Raw genomic sequence first — 18294 nt, forward strand, 5'->3', positions numbered from 1 at the left:
TTTAGGAAGAAAGTCGAATTTATGCGTGTAAGTTCATTTTCAATTTGTAATAATGATATCAATTTATCCTACAATCTGACGTCTGGTAATATTTTCAAGTTGTACTTTTCAATAATCGGATTATATAGGACAGAAGCGCGGTAGAAACGGCGCTTGCGTGCCATCTACTAAAGATGGCGCCTTGCGGTATTCTACCATTTTAATCTTGCTGGGCCGGCAGCGTGCGTGAAAACTACTATCACTGAAAGTCAGCCTTGTTTCGTTGTCTTCAACGAATATGCCTACTTAAAGCAGGCAGTCGCGACTGTCCGCTTATTAGTGTGAATCTTTGTCTTTCGGTGTGCACAAATAAAATTCTGGATCTCAAACGATCCTTTGTGATCCACCTTGTGCTCCTTCCTCCATCAACTTGTTCTCAAACCATCGCTTCTTCGGCCCAATTTATGGTACGTATTCTCAATTCTCACCTTTTTTTTGACAATTTCCTTTACCGTTCGTTTCCGGTGTTTTCTGTATTTCCACAAAATTTATGTCAATCTTTCCGTGCAAAAGTTTCCCGTTCTTAATTTCAACTTTACTGAACTGAAATCAGTTGTGAAAGTTCAAATCCACTGAATACCGTCTATTTGTTTCACTGTTTTTCACGTTTTTACTCGTTCTTGACTCTCATCTGATATATCAAATGGATTGTACCTGCGTAAGTTTTGTATCATAGTATTGTATCGAAATTTTTGTTGCTAATGGCATGGGATACAACGAAACGTCGTTCGATGTTTTATCTTATCTCGCAATACCTTTTCATCTTATAGCAATTATGATTTAACAATTTCAGGCTTGTGTTCTTTCGAACTTCCGAGCTTCGGAGCTTTCGAAAACCAAATAAATTTTATTGTATTTCAAGTCGACACTGTACTTACAGTTATTAATTAAAATTTTTGCATGGTTTCATTTCATCTTTCCTTATAATTTTTTACGATAAATTTTGCGATTTAAAGGAAATTCATAAAAATCCTAATTGAATGATTTATGGTAATTTTCGAAGGATTTGCAAAGAATCTTGACCAATATTGGCGTTCGATGTTGACATGTAAATGCAATCATATTATATGTGAGAAAATTCTTAAGAATATATTATAAAGTTAACACATCTTGTAAATATAATTTTTTTTTCTAACATTTTTTTATTAACAGAATTTTGTTAGAGTTCGTTGAAGTTCGTGGAATTTCGAAATTCCCGTGCTATCAACATCAGTTTCAAGGAAAACATTTTCCGCGTAAGCGGCGGGTATTTGCATCATTAAAACAAGTATAGGATTGAAGAGCTATAAATTATTTCTGTAAAAATTCCTCATCCTTAAGCTTTATTTCTATTTCAATCTTTTTACCAAATTTTTATTAGTTTTAGTTTCTTATATTTTGCAATTAAAAAATTGCAATACTTTGATATGATTACTACATTCTTGTAGATAATGAACAAATATTGAATAATATTAAAGTTCAGTGATAAATATTTAATTTCATCGTTTTACCAATGTTTTATCGTCAACGAAAAAAATTTTTATCTCAGTTTCTTTTTTCACTTTTAAACGTAGATTATTTTAGCACTTGAGCAACTCACGCCTTATAAATTATTTATTTGGATTGATGAAATTTCGAATTTTAAGATTTTTGCACGGCATGTATTGTTGTTTAAAACGCGCTTAATCCCTTATTATGGTATTTTTACGTATCACTGTATTACGTGCGTAATATGAATTTTTATATTATTTCGATTTATATCCTTTATTTCCGCTGTAAATTAACTTTGAAAACGTCCATGTACGACATAGTTACTTGTTCGTTTATATTATAAAATTTTAACATTACGAGCGTTGAATGTCACTTTCTAGTATATTTGCATTTTCCTGGTGTTGCTAATAAATTGTTCGAGATTCTTTTTGTATCAAGACGCAAATAATTTCTCAAAGTTTGTATCCACCACATAATTTGACTCATATTTCACATATAACGATATTAATTTTTACTTACTACTCTTTATTTATATTTTTTACATCAGTGTTACATTTTTTTATTAACTTTTATTTCGCCAACTTCTTTAATTTTTAGTTTTACTGACTTTTGCATTCATTTACAAATGTTTATGTGATCCATGATTTTTTGAGGCGACTTTCATAAAGATTTCTGAGTCAATCTGCTAGGTATACACATGTACTTGTACATCAAGCATTTATACATTTGTTATTCGTTACATTTAACATCTAATAATCCGCAAGCCTTCTATCCTAGATCAAATTAAATAATATAATTAAAATGATAAATGTGAAAAATAAGATATAAATAAACTTAGGCTTGAACAAATGAATGAATGATAGAATTTGAGCAACTGAGTTAACAAAATAAACATATCGCTTGTTACAATTACTATTCAATTAGAACAGAGAAATGAGTATCCTGATGTTAACGTTTGTGATATCTTTCTTTATTGTCGATTGATCTTAATTTTAATTTCTATTTGTCCTGATTCTATTGATTTTTATTCTTCTTTTTTTTACATTGCACGTGTGGTATTTAAAAAATACCACAATTCAAAATAATTTAAACCTGTGTTAAATGAATTGTGTTCACTTTTTGTGAAATTCGTGTGCGATCGATATTGATCATACGTATACGTAATTCTTCTGGATTTGGAACATATTAAAATTAAAAGAAGTGACAGAGAAAGCTGACATAGTAAGTACATAGTACGCGTAAACATCATGCCATGCGCGAACCTTAATGCGCCTTGGAATTTGAATTCAAAGCTTGTTACGTATTAGAGATAAAACTGGCTGCTTGAAATTAATATTAGTTAATAGTTGATTCTTAGCTTTTGCGATCATTATTCGTTTCAATTGGACGTAATCTTTCCTATTTTTAAATTAATTTCACTTCCGCTTTCTATTTTCGATCTGCCCTTCGTAACAACCGTTAACTTTCATTTACGCGAAAGATAGGTTAATTAAATTCACGGCGAAGAATTTGAAATTCTTTCAAAAATTTGTTCTTTCTTCGAATGAAAGAGAAATTCAATTAAATGAAAGTGAATTTGTTGCAAAAGTGGAAAATATGAGAAATAAACATGTGATGGCGCTGTTCATTATCAACCTACACATAGTTTTCCATATGTATTTTCTGTACTTATAGTCCTACACAAACAAAACGTAGTCATCTTTTATTCCGTCAAACAATGAGCTGATCTGCGCGCGCATTGATTTCTTTTAGTAGCCTGAATCTCCGGCATGCCACCATACGCCTGCATTGGTATTAGTTACGTTATAGTTGAGACTTTGAAACAGGTGTATGAGTATGACCACTTCATTATATTCTTTCTAAATTGTAGGATCAAACGAAAAACCACAAGAATAAAAGAATTACCAATTAACAAACGCTATTATTTTTTAATATATACATACAACATTATACACTATTACTCTTAGACTCGAACACGTGCATAAATGGAGGTCATGACTATGATAAGACAAAGAATCGAGACAATTATTTTGTTCAAATACAAATAATTTTCGATAAAAAACCATTTCGTTACCTATTACCATTATTGATAATTATTTCGGTTATTCGTAACAGTTATTGGAAACTCTATATACGGTTGCTCGTAATGGTTATCGACGAGGAAAATTCAGACAAAATTAATGACTGAATAATAATAATAACAAAATTAATAATACATTTATATGTATATATAAATATATCTGTTCAATTATGTCAGCAAAGAAGAGCTATCATTAGTTTGAAATAAACTGTATTTTATTACTAAGAAACGAAAAATATTCTACTGCAAAAATATTGCTAAATTAGTAAATGAAAATCATAAAGTAATGAGTAAAAAAGTATCCCAATTAGTACTTATTAGGAAAAAGAACAGCAGGAGACTGAACGGCCACGTGCAATAACAGGTCGTGAAAGACGGACCATTTTCCGGATTGCTTGCAATTTTAAAGATGCAGCTCGGCAAATTGCTGTAGAAGTTTGCGTTACAACTAATATTCGAAATGTCAGACCTATTCTACAACTTGAACGATGAAGATTGAGTTAACGATTCCTTCTCTTCTTAACACAAAAACATAAAGAATGCAATTTTCTCGTGAATATATTAATTTTTTTAAATGAAAAAAAATTTAATTTAAATGGCTGAAATTATTATTTTTATAACTTACGGAAAGAACAAATCGTCTGTTTCTAAGTTGCCGAAAGATCGATACAAATTGTCGTGTGGACAGTAAAAAGTTTCCTGGCATATTTTCTTTACATTTTCTGATTAATATCTGTAAATAATAATGGACGAGTTTCTGTTGCTGATATTTTTCATAAAAATGTTTGATCTCTGGTACAAAGATATAATCTTGTGTCCATAATCTTGATACACTCGGCAAATTCAGGTAATTTTCATACATTGGTTTTGTGCGTCGTAACGCGTTTTCACAAATGGGTGTGAATGTAGACAAATGATTATTTAAAAAAAAAAACTAATGTCAGTGATATTGATACAGTACAAGTTGATACTAAGTCAATACTAACAAAGATTTATTATTGTACAAATAGATAGCACATATGTAATGTATATTCTTAGTTTTCTTACGTAAAGTGATGCAACGAATTTTTTAATACAGACAAATAATTTTTTGTTTAAAAGTTATAGTGTCAGTTATAAAAAATAAAATATAAACGAGATTGTTACATAAAATTATATAGGACTTTAAAACATCAAAGTACACAAAATTATAAAATAACAAAATTCTGTAAAATTATATAAAATCATGAAGTAAGGATAGTTATGGACGATAATTATTTGTATTAGTCATGGTGAAAAACTTATTTGCACTTGTAATTAGTATTCAATTGTAATCATATCGTAATATTTTTTTTTCTGGAACTTTTTATGGATTAAATATAACTTTCAGTTAGCGCCTTAGTTAATACGGTATACCAGGAAATATTTTAATGTATATAAGAAAAATATAATGTTATAAAGAAAAAAAATAAGGAAAAACAATAATTGATTATAGTGGAAAGAAGTTAACTCATGTTTTACTATTTAAAACGATTCAATAATTAATTTGATTCTATTTGCTTAAGCTGAACACTTTTTTTTATTAATTGGATTGTCATTTGTATGTCATTACAATTACTAATTAGAATTGTATACATCAACATCATACGTACATTGTATATTTATATTATTCCCACATCATATTATGATAATGTTTAATTTTGTATATTTCAAACATTTGAATTAACAATTTTGTTTAATATCAAGTATTTTAGTTTGCTTTTGAAAAGTGTTTCAATTCAATAATTAAAAATCAAATTCATAAGAAATATTCTAAATTTTCTTCTAAACCAGCAACATCACAACTAGAGGTCACAGTTTTAAAGATACACATGTACACACGTGTACTCAACGTATCCTCGATTTAATACACAGAGGAGAAGTTAAAATTTCTATGAAAAATTACGAATTGGTCGTTTTGATCATTCCAGTGGCATTCCAGTGTTGAAGCAATTTAATTTTTCACTCATCATTGAATGAAAATCAAAATGTGCAACAAGCATTTCAAAAGAGCAATTGACAATAGAGTTTCTGCAGAAGTTATTATGTATTTCAGATTATCCTTTTCAACGTAAAATCGTATCTACGTTCATTGTTCTTCATTGCACTGCCTTTTGATACAATTGCGTTCCGTTCGTATCATCAATAATATTGGCCTGTCCCATACGTGTAGCAGTCATAATATTTGCTTATTCAAATATGCATCACGAGCCAACAATTAAGTTCCAAATATCGAACTACTGTGCATACGTATATGCATGCGATACATTATCATTCTCCCGCAAAAATGTAACACAAACAGATGTGGAATTCCTGCGGTTTGTGTATCTGAGAACAGTCGCGATGATGCAACAATCGTCAATGCATGTAACCATTATCGATTGTTCGATCGATTGTTTAGTGTATAAAGTCTGATTCATCTTCATTTGAGCAAAAAGTTTCGTTGATTTGTTAACTTCTTTTGTTAAAGTAAGAAACGATTTATGCAATGCACATATCCTTTTGCTAACAAAATTGTTAGTCCATGAAACAGTTTAGTCATTATAATATAATTATTATTACAATTAAACTTTTTGTGGATCGATTAGAAATGTGTGTACGGCACAAGTGGAAAATGATCTCCTTCTGAGCCCTCCTATAATTATTCATTACTTATTTTTTTGTGAATTTTTTTTTATTTAATATTTATAATATAAATTTTCATTTTAATACTTTTTACAACTTTTCTCTTAAAAGTCTGCAGTACTACAGAATATTAATATTTACTGTTATCACTAATTTTTACTATTATACTGCTTAGGTTTTCACGTTTTCAAGAATGTTTGATATAGTTTTGTACAAATTGTCTTCCAAGTTCTACTTGTTAGTTGTCTTTGAAAGTTATTTATTCCCTATACAATCTCGTTTTTATATTGTTTGGCCTGTTTATTTCGTTCACGTGATACAATGATTTTAATATAGTTACATAAGACACAACAAAAATCATGATATTCGAACTGAAAATTGTTCCTTATGTAATAACAAAATACTTTTTTTTATCGAAGTAAATTCTTCCTTTATTTATAGTTCTTATTCCAAGGGAAATGATTTGATATTCATACTGATTTTACTAGATTGACAAAGTTTCCTCTGTATTTTATATTTCTACAATTATTATTTGATAATCTAGACGAATTCATTCCACATCCATGTAATTTCACATTGTTTTGAATTACAGTTAAGTCGACCATTAACAAATTTCTTATTAAAAATGAAATAATTTTATTTATTTCCAAGAATCAGTCTAAAAATTTGTATATATTTTTGACTTCTTACATTCTATTTTTTTCATTATCATTGCATTAACTTCCTTCTTTGATTTTCACATTAATTTAATCGTCACAAAATGAACGAACGAACATTTTTAGGAACACGTTGAGGTCAGATATAAATATAAAAATGAAAAATTCATGATTTTTTTAAATCGTTAATTACTTTATTGTAGTAAAGCGAATCTATTGCAACGTAGGCCTAACTGAATCTCTTACTACGTGCTATATGCAATACTAGATGAATATTTATTTCTTAATCATTTAACGATTATTGCAATGTCCTCATTATCAGTTTCGAATTTACATTTTCAATGAAATACTTTTAAGCAATGAGATTGAATACATTATCATTTTATCACTTGCATTGAAAATGCTAATGGTGCTGACCTTGTACGTTTTTTTCTGCAAGTCAGAATACCAGTTGTGCTGACGGAACATTTTTACACCCATTTTTGTGTTACAGACGTGTTCAGTTTATAAAATTATTGTAGATTATATGCGCGCAATAATGTCTAAATTTACAGAAAATTTTAACGTGCAAAATTTTACACAGTAATATTAAAAAAAAAAAAAAAAAGAATATGTAAAATATCCAAAGTATAGTACTTTCTATAATATTTGGTACATGAAACAATTTTTAGAAAATGTTTTATTTTTTTAAATTACATTCCTAAGAACGAGATATCTATGTACCTGATTCCACGAAATACGTCCACTTTAACTATTATCTCGCAATTCAAATCTGTCAGGGAACGTACTTATTTTACGTGATTGAAAACGAAGGGGAAGCGAGTCGCGTGAGAGTTCTCCTGCTAGTGAACATTCCTGTTGTAAATAGTAGAAATTTAGTTGTTTAACCCCTTGCCCCACAATATCGCATGAAAATCACGATATGATTACAAGTCATGCTTTTGATATATATATATGTACGTGTTTATTTTGTACTACTAGTAGTAGAGACATGCGTTTTATGGATTTTTTAGAGTAGATAATCGGAAAAATTTAAAATGAGATTGAATTTTATCTCGTGTCCTTTCGTATTCCAATCTTATTTGTACTATTTATTTATTAACCTGCAAGAAACTGAGAGAATCTTATTACCCAATTTAATGTACTTGAACTTCTGTCGTACTTTCGATTGACTCGGACAGGCAAGCAGACAAAAGCAGGCAGGCAGGCACTTTCCATTTCCATATTAGTATTAATGTTTGTAAATACTAGTCAGGAACAATTAGCAGTGGAATGTCGCGATATCTGACCAATTTCCTAAATATTGCATTAACGGATTCTTTTTTTATGGAATAGAATTACAAAATTTTGGTTAATATGTTTTTCATTGCTACTTGTTGAATTCTACAATTTTATGAAGTTTAGGGATGTATTTATAACGATTTATAAATTATTTGATAGTTAATAAAGTGTAAGTAAAGAGCTGTTTTAGACAACTTCAAAAAAATATTTGGCGAGATGATCAAGATATCTCCAAAATTTATTACTGTTAATAATGTATTTTTATATACCATTTAGTACAGATTTAATTTTAATATTTAAATTAGGTACGTGTTGTACATTAGCCATGAAATAAATATTTGTTCAGAAGGGAATGAGAAATCTGACAAAAATGTGACAGGGTGTTTAAAGACTACTGCAGGAGAGTGAAAAAGAGAAAGGAGGCAGAGAGTGATTAGGAAAAGTGGGTCATGATGTGAAATAGTAAATGAGGTGGTGTACCACGGAGCAAATTAAGATAATTGTAAATCAGTTTAAGCATATAATGTTATAATACATAAACCTTCGAAATATATGTGGACTTTTATTATGATATTTGTACATTTGTAGTAAAATTGTTTGAGTTCTAATCGCATTGGAGAAAAGATAACTTTCAATTAATCTCCCCTGCCGTTTGATTTATACACCTGTGTGTAAAATTTCTAACAGAGTTCTACAGATGGCGCAGACAATCATTTACGCATCACTCACTATAATAATTTCGTGACATAATCAACCTTCGATTGTTGATTGCGTGCATGTAAATTATCCTGGGTTTACATTAGTCCGAGAAGTTTACATTACATTCCACTAGTTTGACTAGAAATCGATGTCTACTTTTTCATTAAATCTTTTTCATTAAAAACACAAACATACTGCATTATGCTTTGGCAAATACCGGAAATTATTCCAATCTAGTGGTGAATCACTAGACTGAAATGTCTACTAAAGGTTCTAAAAGATACTATATGTATATATGTATATAAACATTTTTATGAAATATCAAATACCATGATTTCTTTTTATATTTATATACTTGCCAAAATGTACAGTAACATATATATGTAAATGTTTTTTTACATTTACTTTAGATGTAAATTATGCGAGCAGTTTTATTTTGTCTACTTTATTCTACTTGTCTACTTAAATTTTATTTATTGATATTTGATTTCTGATTTTTCATATCTTAAATAATTGTTTTTTTTTGTCACGATTTGCTGTATATTGCTTTGATGAATATTTAAGAGGAAAATGTAACAGAAATAAACGGATGGTAACTTTTAAAAAAATTTGATATTGTCTATTGCTGTAAATTAATGATTTCCCCCTTGATACTGATGATTTCATCGAGGGGAAAACCTATCAGATATTAAATATTATACTCATAATATTTAGAACTTTCCACGTGCTGTTCCAATTCGTTGCACAAACCTTGTTTATATCTATTATATCTTGTATATCTAATCTAATTATGTTGTAACAGTAACATATTATGTAATTATAATAATGATAAATATTACTATTTTTTATTTTAGACATACTATAATTTTTATTTAATATTTATAACATGCATGATAACATGTTTCCAATGATCATATTAAAAAATTTATTAATTCATTTCGATCAGAATAACTTGATTTTTTAGTAATTATGGGTTAAAAAAAAATCGTTTAAAAAAAGTAAAAATTAACTCATACTCGCAAGATATTTTAGTCGAATTTTAACAGCTAAAACCAAGAAGTGGAAACAAGCTCTAACAATAATAAACGAAAATTTCAATTGACTAACAATGGACTTTCGTTCATCAACCAATAGCTGAAGTACTTTATGTAGTACTTTATATTTCTATTTCTTACATATATAAATAAATTAAAATATCGAAAAAATCGTTTTCATTATGTTGTAAATAGTGTAGTCTTCTTTGGCATATATTTATTCAAATAGAAATCATTTTCTAATTATGAGATATAATATTTTGCTTTTTACTTTATATAACATATATGAAACAATGTAGTCCTGGAGATTTTTTGTTACATAAATGTATCAAATCAGCATAATTTTTTGCAATATAAAAAACGATGTAATAAGAAAATTTATCAACGATAATAATAACAGTTATTTATGTAACAAATTTAATTTAATGATATATGATTTTAAATTTGATGATATTCTATGATATATTATTAACAAATTTAATGATACATTTTGCTGCATAGAAATAGAAATAGAAATTATCTTGATGTGTTATTTATTCGTGGTATGAGATGTAATGAATATTAGATATGTGTGTGTGTGTGTATATATATACATATTTATTGATTTTTCGCCTTCGTTTCCATCCAATTAGAATACGAATTAGTTATTAATGATTCAAGTAATAGCCTGTGATATGAATACAACTCATAATTATGAAATGCTTGTAATAACATTGCAATCTAACTCTGTATAAACTTTTATAACTCATAATTATGATTACTTTAATAACTCTTTTGTAACTTTTATAACTCATAATTATGATTACTTTTATAACTCATAATTATGATTACTTTTATAACTCATAATTATGATTACTTTAATAACTCTTTTATAACTTTTATAACTTATAATTATAAAATGCTTATAATATTAATATTAATTGCAATCTAACTCTGTATAAATTTTTTTATAAAAAAAGATATTTTCTACAAAACTACCACACATACAATGCTTTCTACAATTTGTTCTCTTCATGCATGATGCTTGTGCAAGTATGATGTTTAAGCAATCAATCTACTCATTCTAAGAAGTATAAATTTTTTTTTTCTAGAAACACAGAATTGAGTAATTTAGGGTACTTTGATATCTTAAAATGTTAATACCTACAAACACAGTTCATGAACCCGTTTATATAATAATACGGATTCTTTTATCTCAATTAACCTTAGTTCAGAGATTAAAGAAAAAAAAAGTACAGTGATTAAATGCTCGACAAGTTATCTGGGAATTCAAGTTCATGCTGAGTTTTCTAATAAACTGATTCTTCTTGATTATTCAAAGTGTTCCAGTTTGTATTCTGTTTCTCAATAACTTTGAACTGACCTCAAAAATATATTTAAAAATCTGCAGGAGAGTCTTGAAGGATCATGTATTTTTAATAGGACATGACTTGAAACAGTTCAGATCGCTAGTTAGTCTTTATGCCTCTTAACCTTAACGAAAATTCAGTACTTGAAAAAGACACTTGTTCAAGTGATGGCAGAAACTTCTCTCATAAATTCTTTTGATACAAATCGAAAAACTCCTATAAAAAACTATTTTTCATAGTACTAAGTAAATGAAAGAAAAACTCATTTTAATTAATATTTTCTCTCTTTTTTAATATTTTTATAAACTGTATACTATGCTATTTCGATTCGTTAATCATATTAATTGAATAATACATTTTAATACTATACTTGCATCGAAACGTGTACGTATTGTATAAAATAAGTTCATTCTTATTATGAGAAAACTATTTTACGAATATTTAATCTAAGTTTTCTGAGAGTTTCCTGCAATAATATTGTTATTGTATAGCAACAATATAGTATATAAAATACTATATAATTTTTCTTTTCTTTTCTGTCTCTTCATTTTTCATGGGATTATCAAACTAAAGTGTTCTAAGAAATACAATGTTTAAGTTCTCTAAGTAACTTGAAGAAAAAAACTATATTTGCAAAACTATATTTGTCCTATTATATATCATTGCAAATCCAATACGTATTTTTAACAAGCGATTGCATAAGAATTTTGACATAACTAGGATAATCTCCTGCCCGGTTTATATTATCCTAGAACGCTATCTGCGTGTGCACGTGTGTATGTGCGCGCGCGTGCCTGCCAGCAAACACGTGCCAACATCAATGTATCGGTCTATCCCTGAAGAAGCTGCAATGCTGGCAAAACGCCGAGATAATTCCTATTGACACGGCTTGCACCCGAAAGCTTAAGCTGTAACAGCTATGTAAGCTCGAGTTATGAATGTTGAGAATTTTTTGATATGTCATATAGTTATCAAAGATTGCATACGTACATATATTACTTTAATATTTAAAAAATTCTTTTCAGTTGTCATTTCATAAAAACATGCAGCAGTAGTTTATTTTATAATATATAGGATAATATTGATAATTCAACAAAGTAATATAAATAATATTCTGAAAATTACAAAATATAAAAGTTTTTTTCACTTTTGTTTCATTATTTCATAAAATAAGGAACTTTATATTTCATAACAAAAATGAATGAAATTTAGAATCGATTTTAAAAATAATTTATTTTCATAGCGAAATCAAGATTACCTTGTATTTTTCAAATAGGATTAAATATTTCATTTTTCCCCATCCTAATTATCGCTTTTTATTGCACACTGAAATTTTTATTCAAAACTGTTTATGTTGGGCAGTCATAAGTGGCTGAAAAAATGCTCATTATGATATCATTTAATAATTTATCATATCTTAATATATTATGTCTAATAAGTCATTTATTAAATTTTTAGTCTTTTAGATTTCTTAAGAAAAGATATGTTAAAAACAGTTCTTTTTCCTTTTTCAGTCAATAGGTGCTAAAAACGAAAAGGGGTGTATTTTCTTTAACTTTTCTGCGGCCAGTGGATAGGAAAAAGATACTTCAAGATGAACAAAGTGGATTACATGGAGGTCACTGTACCTAACTACTCATATGTCTTCAACTTTGAAGAAACATTCATTCATATGGATACTAAGATATGGATGACAAAGAATTGGACAAATTGTTTCTATTATTGTGGCATTTATATGATCCTCATTTTTGGAGGACAACATTACATGTCAAATAGACCAAAGTTTGAACTAAGAGGCATGCTTGCATTATGGAACACGCTGCTTGCAACATTTTCCATTATTGGATTTACTAGGACAGCACCAGAATTGATTCACGTATTAAGGCATTATGGGTTTTACCATAGTGTTTGTATACCTAGGTAATTACACTTCTATATCTTATTAATCAAATATCTATGAAATCATTTTTTTATATTTACGACTATTGATATTTTAAAACTATTATATATAATGAAAACGACTCTGTATTCGTATGTCGTGTACGACAACTATTCGAACATTTGTAGTTTTAGGATTGATATGCATATGTACACTGCCAATCATAAGTTTTAGATTTTAGTTTTACTTTTCTTTTTAGTTCAAGAATTCGGACAAATTTTACTTCATTTTTTTTAGTACTTTTTTTTTATTATGGTACGTCATAAGACGTACGTAATGCGAATAAAGTAACAGATTTTGTGCTAAATATCACCAGGCATTCTAATACTTATGATCAATAATGTATGTGCTTTACTCATAAGACGGATAAAAAAAAGTTTCATATTTATTAATCTAATTATTTATATTTTTCTTTTTCTTTCCAGTTTTATTGAACAAGACTGTGTGTCTGGTTTCTGGACATGGATGTTTGTTCTGTCAAAGCTTCCAGAGCTTGGCGACACAATCTTCATTGTGTTACGGAAACAGCCATTGATCTTTCTACATTGGTACCATCATATAACGGTCCTTCTTTACTCATGGTTCTCATATTCAGAATATACAGCATCAGCCAGATGGTTTGTTGTAATGAACTACTTTGTTCATTCCATAATGTATACTTATTACGCTTTGAAAGCAATGCGATATAGACCACCAAAGGGGATCGCCATGCTGATCACTACATTACAGTTAGCACAAATGGTTATTGGTTGCATTATAAATATTTCGGCTCACCAATACCTAGAGAGTGGCCAAATTGATTGCCACATTACGCGCGTCAACGTCAAACTTAGTTTGCTCATGTACTTTAGTTATTTTGTTCTCTTTGCTAAATTCTTCCAAAAGAGTTATCTATCTAAATCTAACAATAAAGTAGGAAAGAAGGTTTACGCCAATGGAACAGAAGAGTATGACAAGCTCAAGGCTAACTAAAGCACACTAAGATTTTTGAAAACTTTTTCTAGAGACGCTTTCCAGTAGCATTTCTTGAAAACGCTTCCCAAAGAATCTTTTTTCAAAGGCATTACGGAAATGCATTTCAAGAAATGCACCTTTGGAAATTTTGTTCTTTTTTTTTTTTGTTTTTAGAAATCTCTTAATTTAAAGTTGTAAAAGTTGGTCGTTTGCGGTAAGATGAACGTGGTTATCAAAGATGAAAATTACTTGAAGATATAGCACACTGAATTTTACAATAATATTATATGTTGCACACTGACTTTAGTAATAAATTTCATGATGACCTATTTAACGCGTTTGACGTTAAATATGTTATTACAGAATTAATATGGAGCTTGTTAGAGGCATGTCTTGAAACTCTTTTCTATGGAAACGGTTTCTAAAGAAATTTCTTGATAAACCTTTTCTTCGTAATTGTTCTTTACGAAGTTAACAAAAGATAGGGATGGAACGAGGATGGAAGCATATTTAAAAACCATAATAAAATAACGTTTAATGTCGAACTATTTAGCAATTGAAAAAGATATTGAACGTAGTAAGACAACAAACTCGACATATTTTTATCAAATTCAATATGTTTACGTTGTTCTTTTTTTCCCACGTCGTCTAATCAAATTTGTAATTTTATAATAAAGTAAAAGGAAGGAAAAGAAAAGCAAAGAATTGTTTCCAAATCTCGTTCCGTCGGAATAATGATAAAAGAAAAAAAGAGAAAGAAATCGAGAATGAAATTTCATTAGGCCTACCTCCAAAATGAGCTAAGATATTCTTCGTAGAAAATAGTAAAACAAGACGATAGATAATAATTGAAAAACGAAATTGTAATCCTAATTCATGACCATTTAAGAAAGAAAAGAAAATAATAAAAGAAACAAAAGGGTTTATATTTACTATTTTGTGCTGCTAGGGAGTAATAAAACGGGCAGCTTGCCGACGTCCTCTAACTTTCAAAATGGCCAGCCTTACAAAAAGCGTTTACTTTATTCATTTCTAAATATTTACATCGCATAATTTGTTTTATATGAAACTTTTGTATAAATTGTCATTTATGTGTATTCATTTATTTAAGTTGTCTATAATAAAAACACTTCTGTCTAAATTCCTGGCGTAACAGACACAACACAATTGTAATTCATTGGGTGCGATAAATCTAAAGATTCTAAATTTAATTTAAAAGAAGAAAAAGAAGATAGCAACGAACTTTCTTTCATATAATTTTATCTATCCAGTAATCCACACATTACAGAAAGCCCGAATCCATTAAGTTCTAAAGTTACAACTCTTGCAAGATTTTAGAAATTTTAAGTTATACATTGAATATAAAGTTTGTTATAAAAAATATTATAATAGCACAAGGTAAAAATATTCATATTATTCTATTTATATTTCTAATATGTAAAACTACCATTTTTTTGGAAATTTTTATTTCCAAATGTGTTTGTTTGATTGTGTGATTCGTTTTATTGCTTTTCTCTGCAATCTTCTGAATTCAATATTGCCAATTATCACTAACGGACTAATGCTTGAACAAAAGAACATTTTGAAATAACCTTCGCTAATACGTATTTAGATACACACTTGTTTAAGTCCTCGATTAAAAACTGAATGTGTAATTCGTACGCAAAATAGATAAATAGATACTTTTTGTAGGGATGGTTGTTCTTTGAAAGATGAACTGTCCGATTCTAGTCGCATGGTCAGGATGAGAACATTTGTTAGCTGGAATGGAAATTAAATTAGCAAGTTCAATTTTTCAAAACCGGAATAATTCATGCCGCTGATCGACGCGCACTTTCATAATCAACGTTTTTTTAAATGCCTTCCTTTTTTTTAAATTTTTGTATGACATCCGACTGGGTATAACGTTTCGTTCCTCCTCTAATTTATTATTTCCTTTCTAATTACTTCCAACTCGCACAAATATTACCAATGAAAAATTCGAAATCTTTGCTTTGACTGAGGTACACATTAATCGTTTGTATGTAAATCGTTTAATTTATTAATTTAACAGAAATTTATTAATTTAGAGACAATTTTAATAAATATTTATAATTCATGCGAATAATTATTCCAGTTTATGCATGTTCCTCCTTCTTTCTTCTTTTTGTTTTGTTTTGTTTTGTTTTGTCTTATGTATTTGCTACTCGATTGAGAAAATTGAGGGATCATTAAGGATCAGTCCAACGAATGACAATATTTGATTTAACATATTGACGCAAATGATGGCCATCGCCATCATGTATATATTTTTGCTAAAATAGTAAATCGTGTATCGCATGCACGTGCGTACATATTTTTGACAACAGATGACGATTTTGTATTTGAAAAGAAACGTTTTGAAAATTTTCGTCTTATTTCAGAAATGTATTTCCGCAGGATAAACACAAACGTCTGAAAGTAACCTGTGAAAATGAAATGTGCGTCAATGGGTTAACAGTAAATATTGCCAAAGCATTCCTACGTTCGATCTGAATTCCAATAGCCCTTGTCTATTTATTTATTTAATACAGATACTATTAACACAATAACGATAATACTGGTCGAAAGGTGCGTGTTTCATTTTGGTGGATAAGAAGAATTTAATTACTCGCGTTAATGTTTATACGAGTTATATTACAACGCAAGACGAGTAGAAGTAAATACCTACGCAAATTAGTTTGTAAAAAGTATTTGCAATAATTTAAAATTTTCATCGATCATAAAAACATACGTTCTATAAATGTTTTAGAACGTGTAATATGTAACATTTGATTTGATAACGTATCTAAATTTTGTATCTATAAAAAAAATATCTTGTCAATCTGTGTGTAATGTTACTTTCATGTACAAGAGACACGTGGTTTAGGTTGATATTTGCAAAATTTGTTGCGTGATTACTGAAATTATTGCGAATACTTGTGTTCGAAAAGATTTTACTAAATATCGATTAAGCAACTGATCGCTGCTCGTTTGTGTCGATGGTACATCGATGGTCATATTCGATTATTAATTAAGATTAAATTAGTTAATTGAATGCTGCTTCGACTCACCGATATTGGTGCAAATAATTCGGGTTAATTCTAAAGCCGATTTTTTCATAGATTTTTCATAGAGGAACTATGGAATTATAGAAAAGAACCAGAATAAACAAAAGCCTCGAATATTTATACAGATAATATTAAAAATTAAGCGCTACATTTACTATATCGCAGAAACACTCGTAACTATTGAGCTATCGTCGTTCAATGGCGGTAACTACGTATGTATGTATGTATGTATGTATAATCTTCTAGCGAAATTTTTTTAAAGAGAATCGAAAGAAGAAGAAAAAAAAATAGTTTTTTAGATTATTCAGAGATGGATACAGCGATCAATTCGACGATCAATTAAAGTGAAAAGACGAACTTCAATTCTGAACTTGAGAAGAGTAAGATAATACTTGCAACTGAATAATGAATGCAAACGGCAAAAACGTAATAAGTTTCACATCAACAACGAAGTACGAAATACAGAGAAACAAAAAAAATTCTGCCTGCTATTGATTATTTGTTTAAATGGATTCTCCGTTTATTTTCCGTAGTTTGGTTACAATTGAAATCAGGAGGAAGTTAAGAAGGAATGAATATCTTTTAATTTAATTCGATTTTCTTTAAGCAGTGTAATTCAATATGCAAAGAGAAATGAAAATGGAAGCAACGTATGGAAAGATGAGGATGAAAAAAAGGAGAATGTTTTGTGCGTGTGTGCATGCCTGTATGTATGTGTGTGAGTGAGTGAGTGAGAGAGAGAAAGAGAGAGAGAGAGAGAAACGATATGAGCCTCAGATGAAGCAAATATTGTAAAATTTTTTTTAAAATTTATATTAGAATAATTTTGTTTTGTTATTATCTATGCTTTTTTCTTTATTATACATGGATATAATATATGAATAATAATAATAATTTATGACAAAAGGTGTGGAAAAAAGTATTTATTTTTAATTGTTGAATATTAAATGAAATATTCGGATCCAATTTCTTACCAACCCTCTTTTAAAGTCGATGACTTTTATTATTTTATGGTACTTAAAAAATATGAAAGTTCTTGAATCTATGATTCAACAGGATCATTTTTAAAGTTAAAGGATTTA

The 18294-nt window shown here is 28.7% G+C and overlaps 1 protein-coding gene across 1 annotated transcript; it reads left to right on the forward strand.

The window, feature by feature from the left end:
• The first annotated feature begins 176 nt into the window (after nucleotides 1–176).
• Nucleotides 177–15285, forward strand: LOC122536517 (elongation of very long chain fatty acids protein 6). Its single transcript, XM_043668943.1, has 3 exons — nucleotides 177–446; nucleotides 12766–13171; nucleotides 13616–15285. The coding sequence occupies exons 2-3, from the start codon at nucleotides 12846–12848 to the stop codon at nucleotides 14160–14162; spliced, it is 873 nt and encodes a 290-aa protein (XP_043524878.1). The 5' UTR covers nucleotides 177–446; nucleotides 12766–12845; the 3' UTR covers nucleotides 14163–15285.
• Nucleotides 15286–18294: the final 3009 nt, after the last annotated feature.

This window comes from Frieseomelitta varia, unplaced genomic scaffold (genome assembly GCF_011392965.1).
Source record: "Frieseomelitta varia isolate USP_RPSP 00005682 unplaced genomic scaffold, Fvar_1.2 scaffold_842, whole genome shotgun sequence".
NCBI lineage: Eukaryota > Metazoa > Arthropoda > Insecta > Hymenoptera > Apidae > Frieseomelitta > Frieseomelitta varia.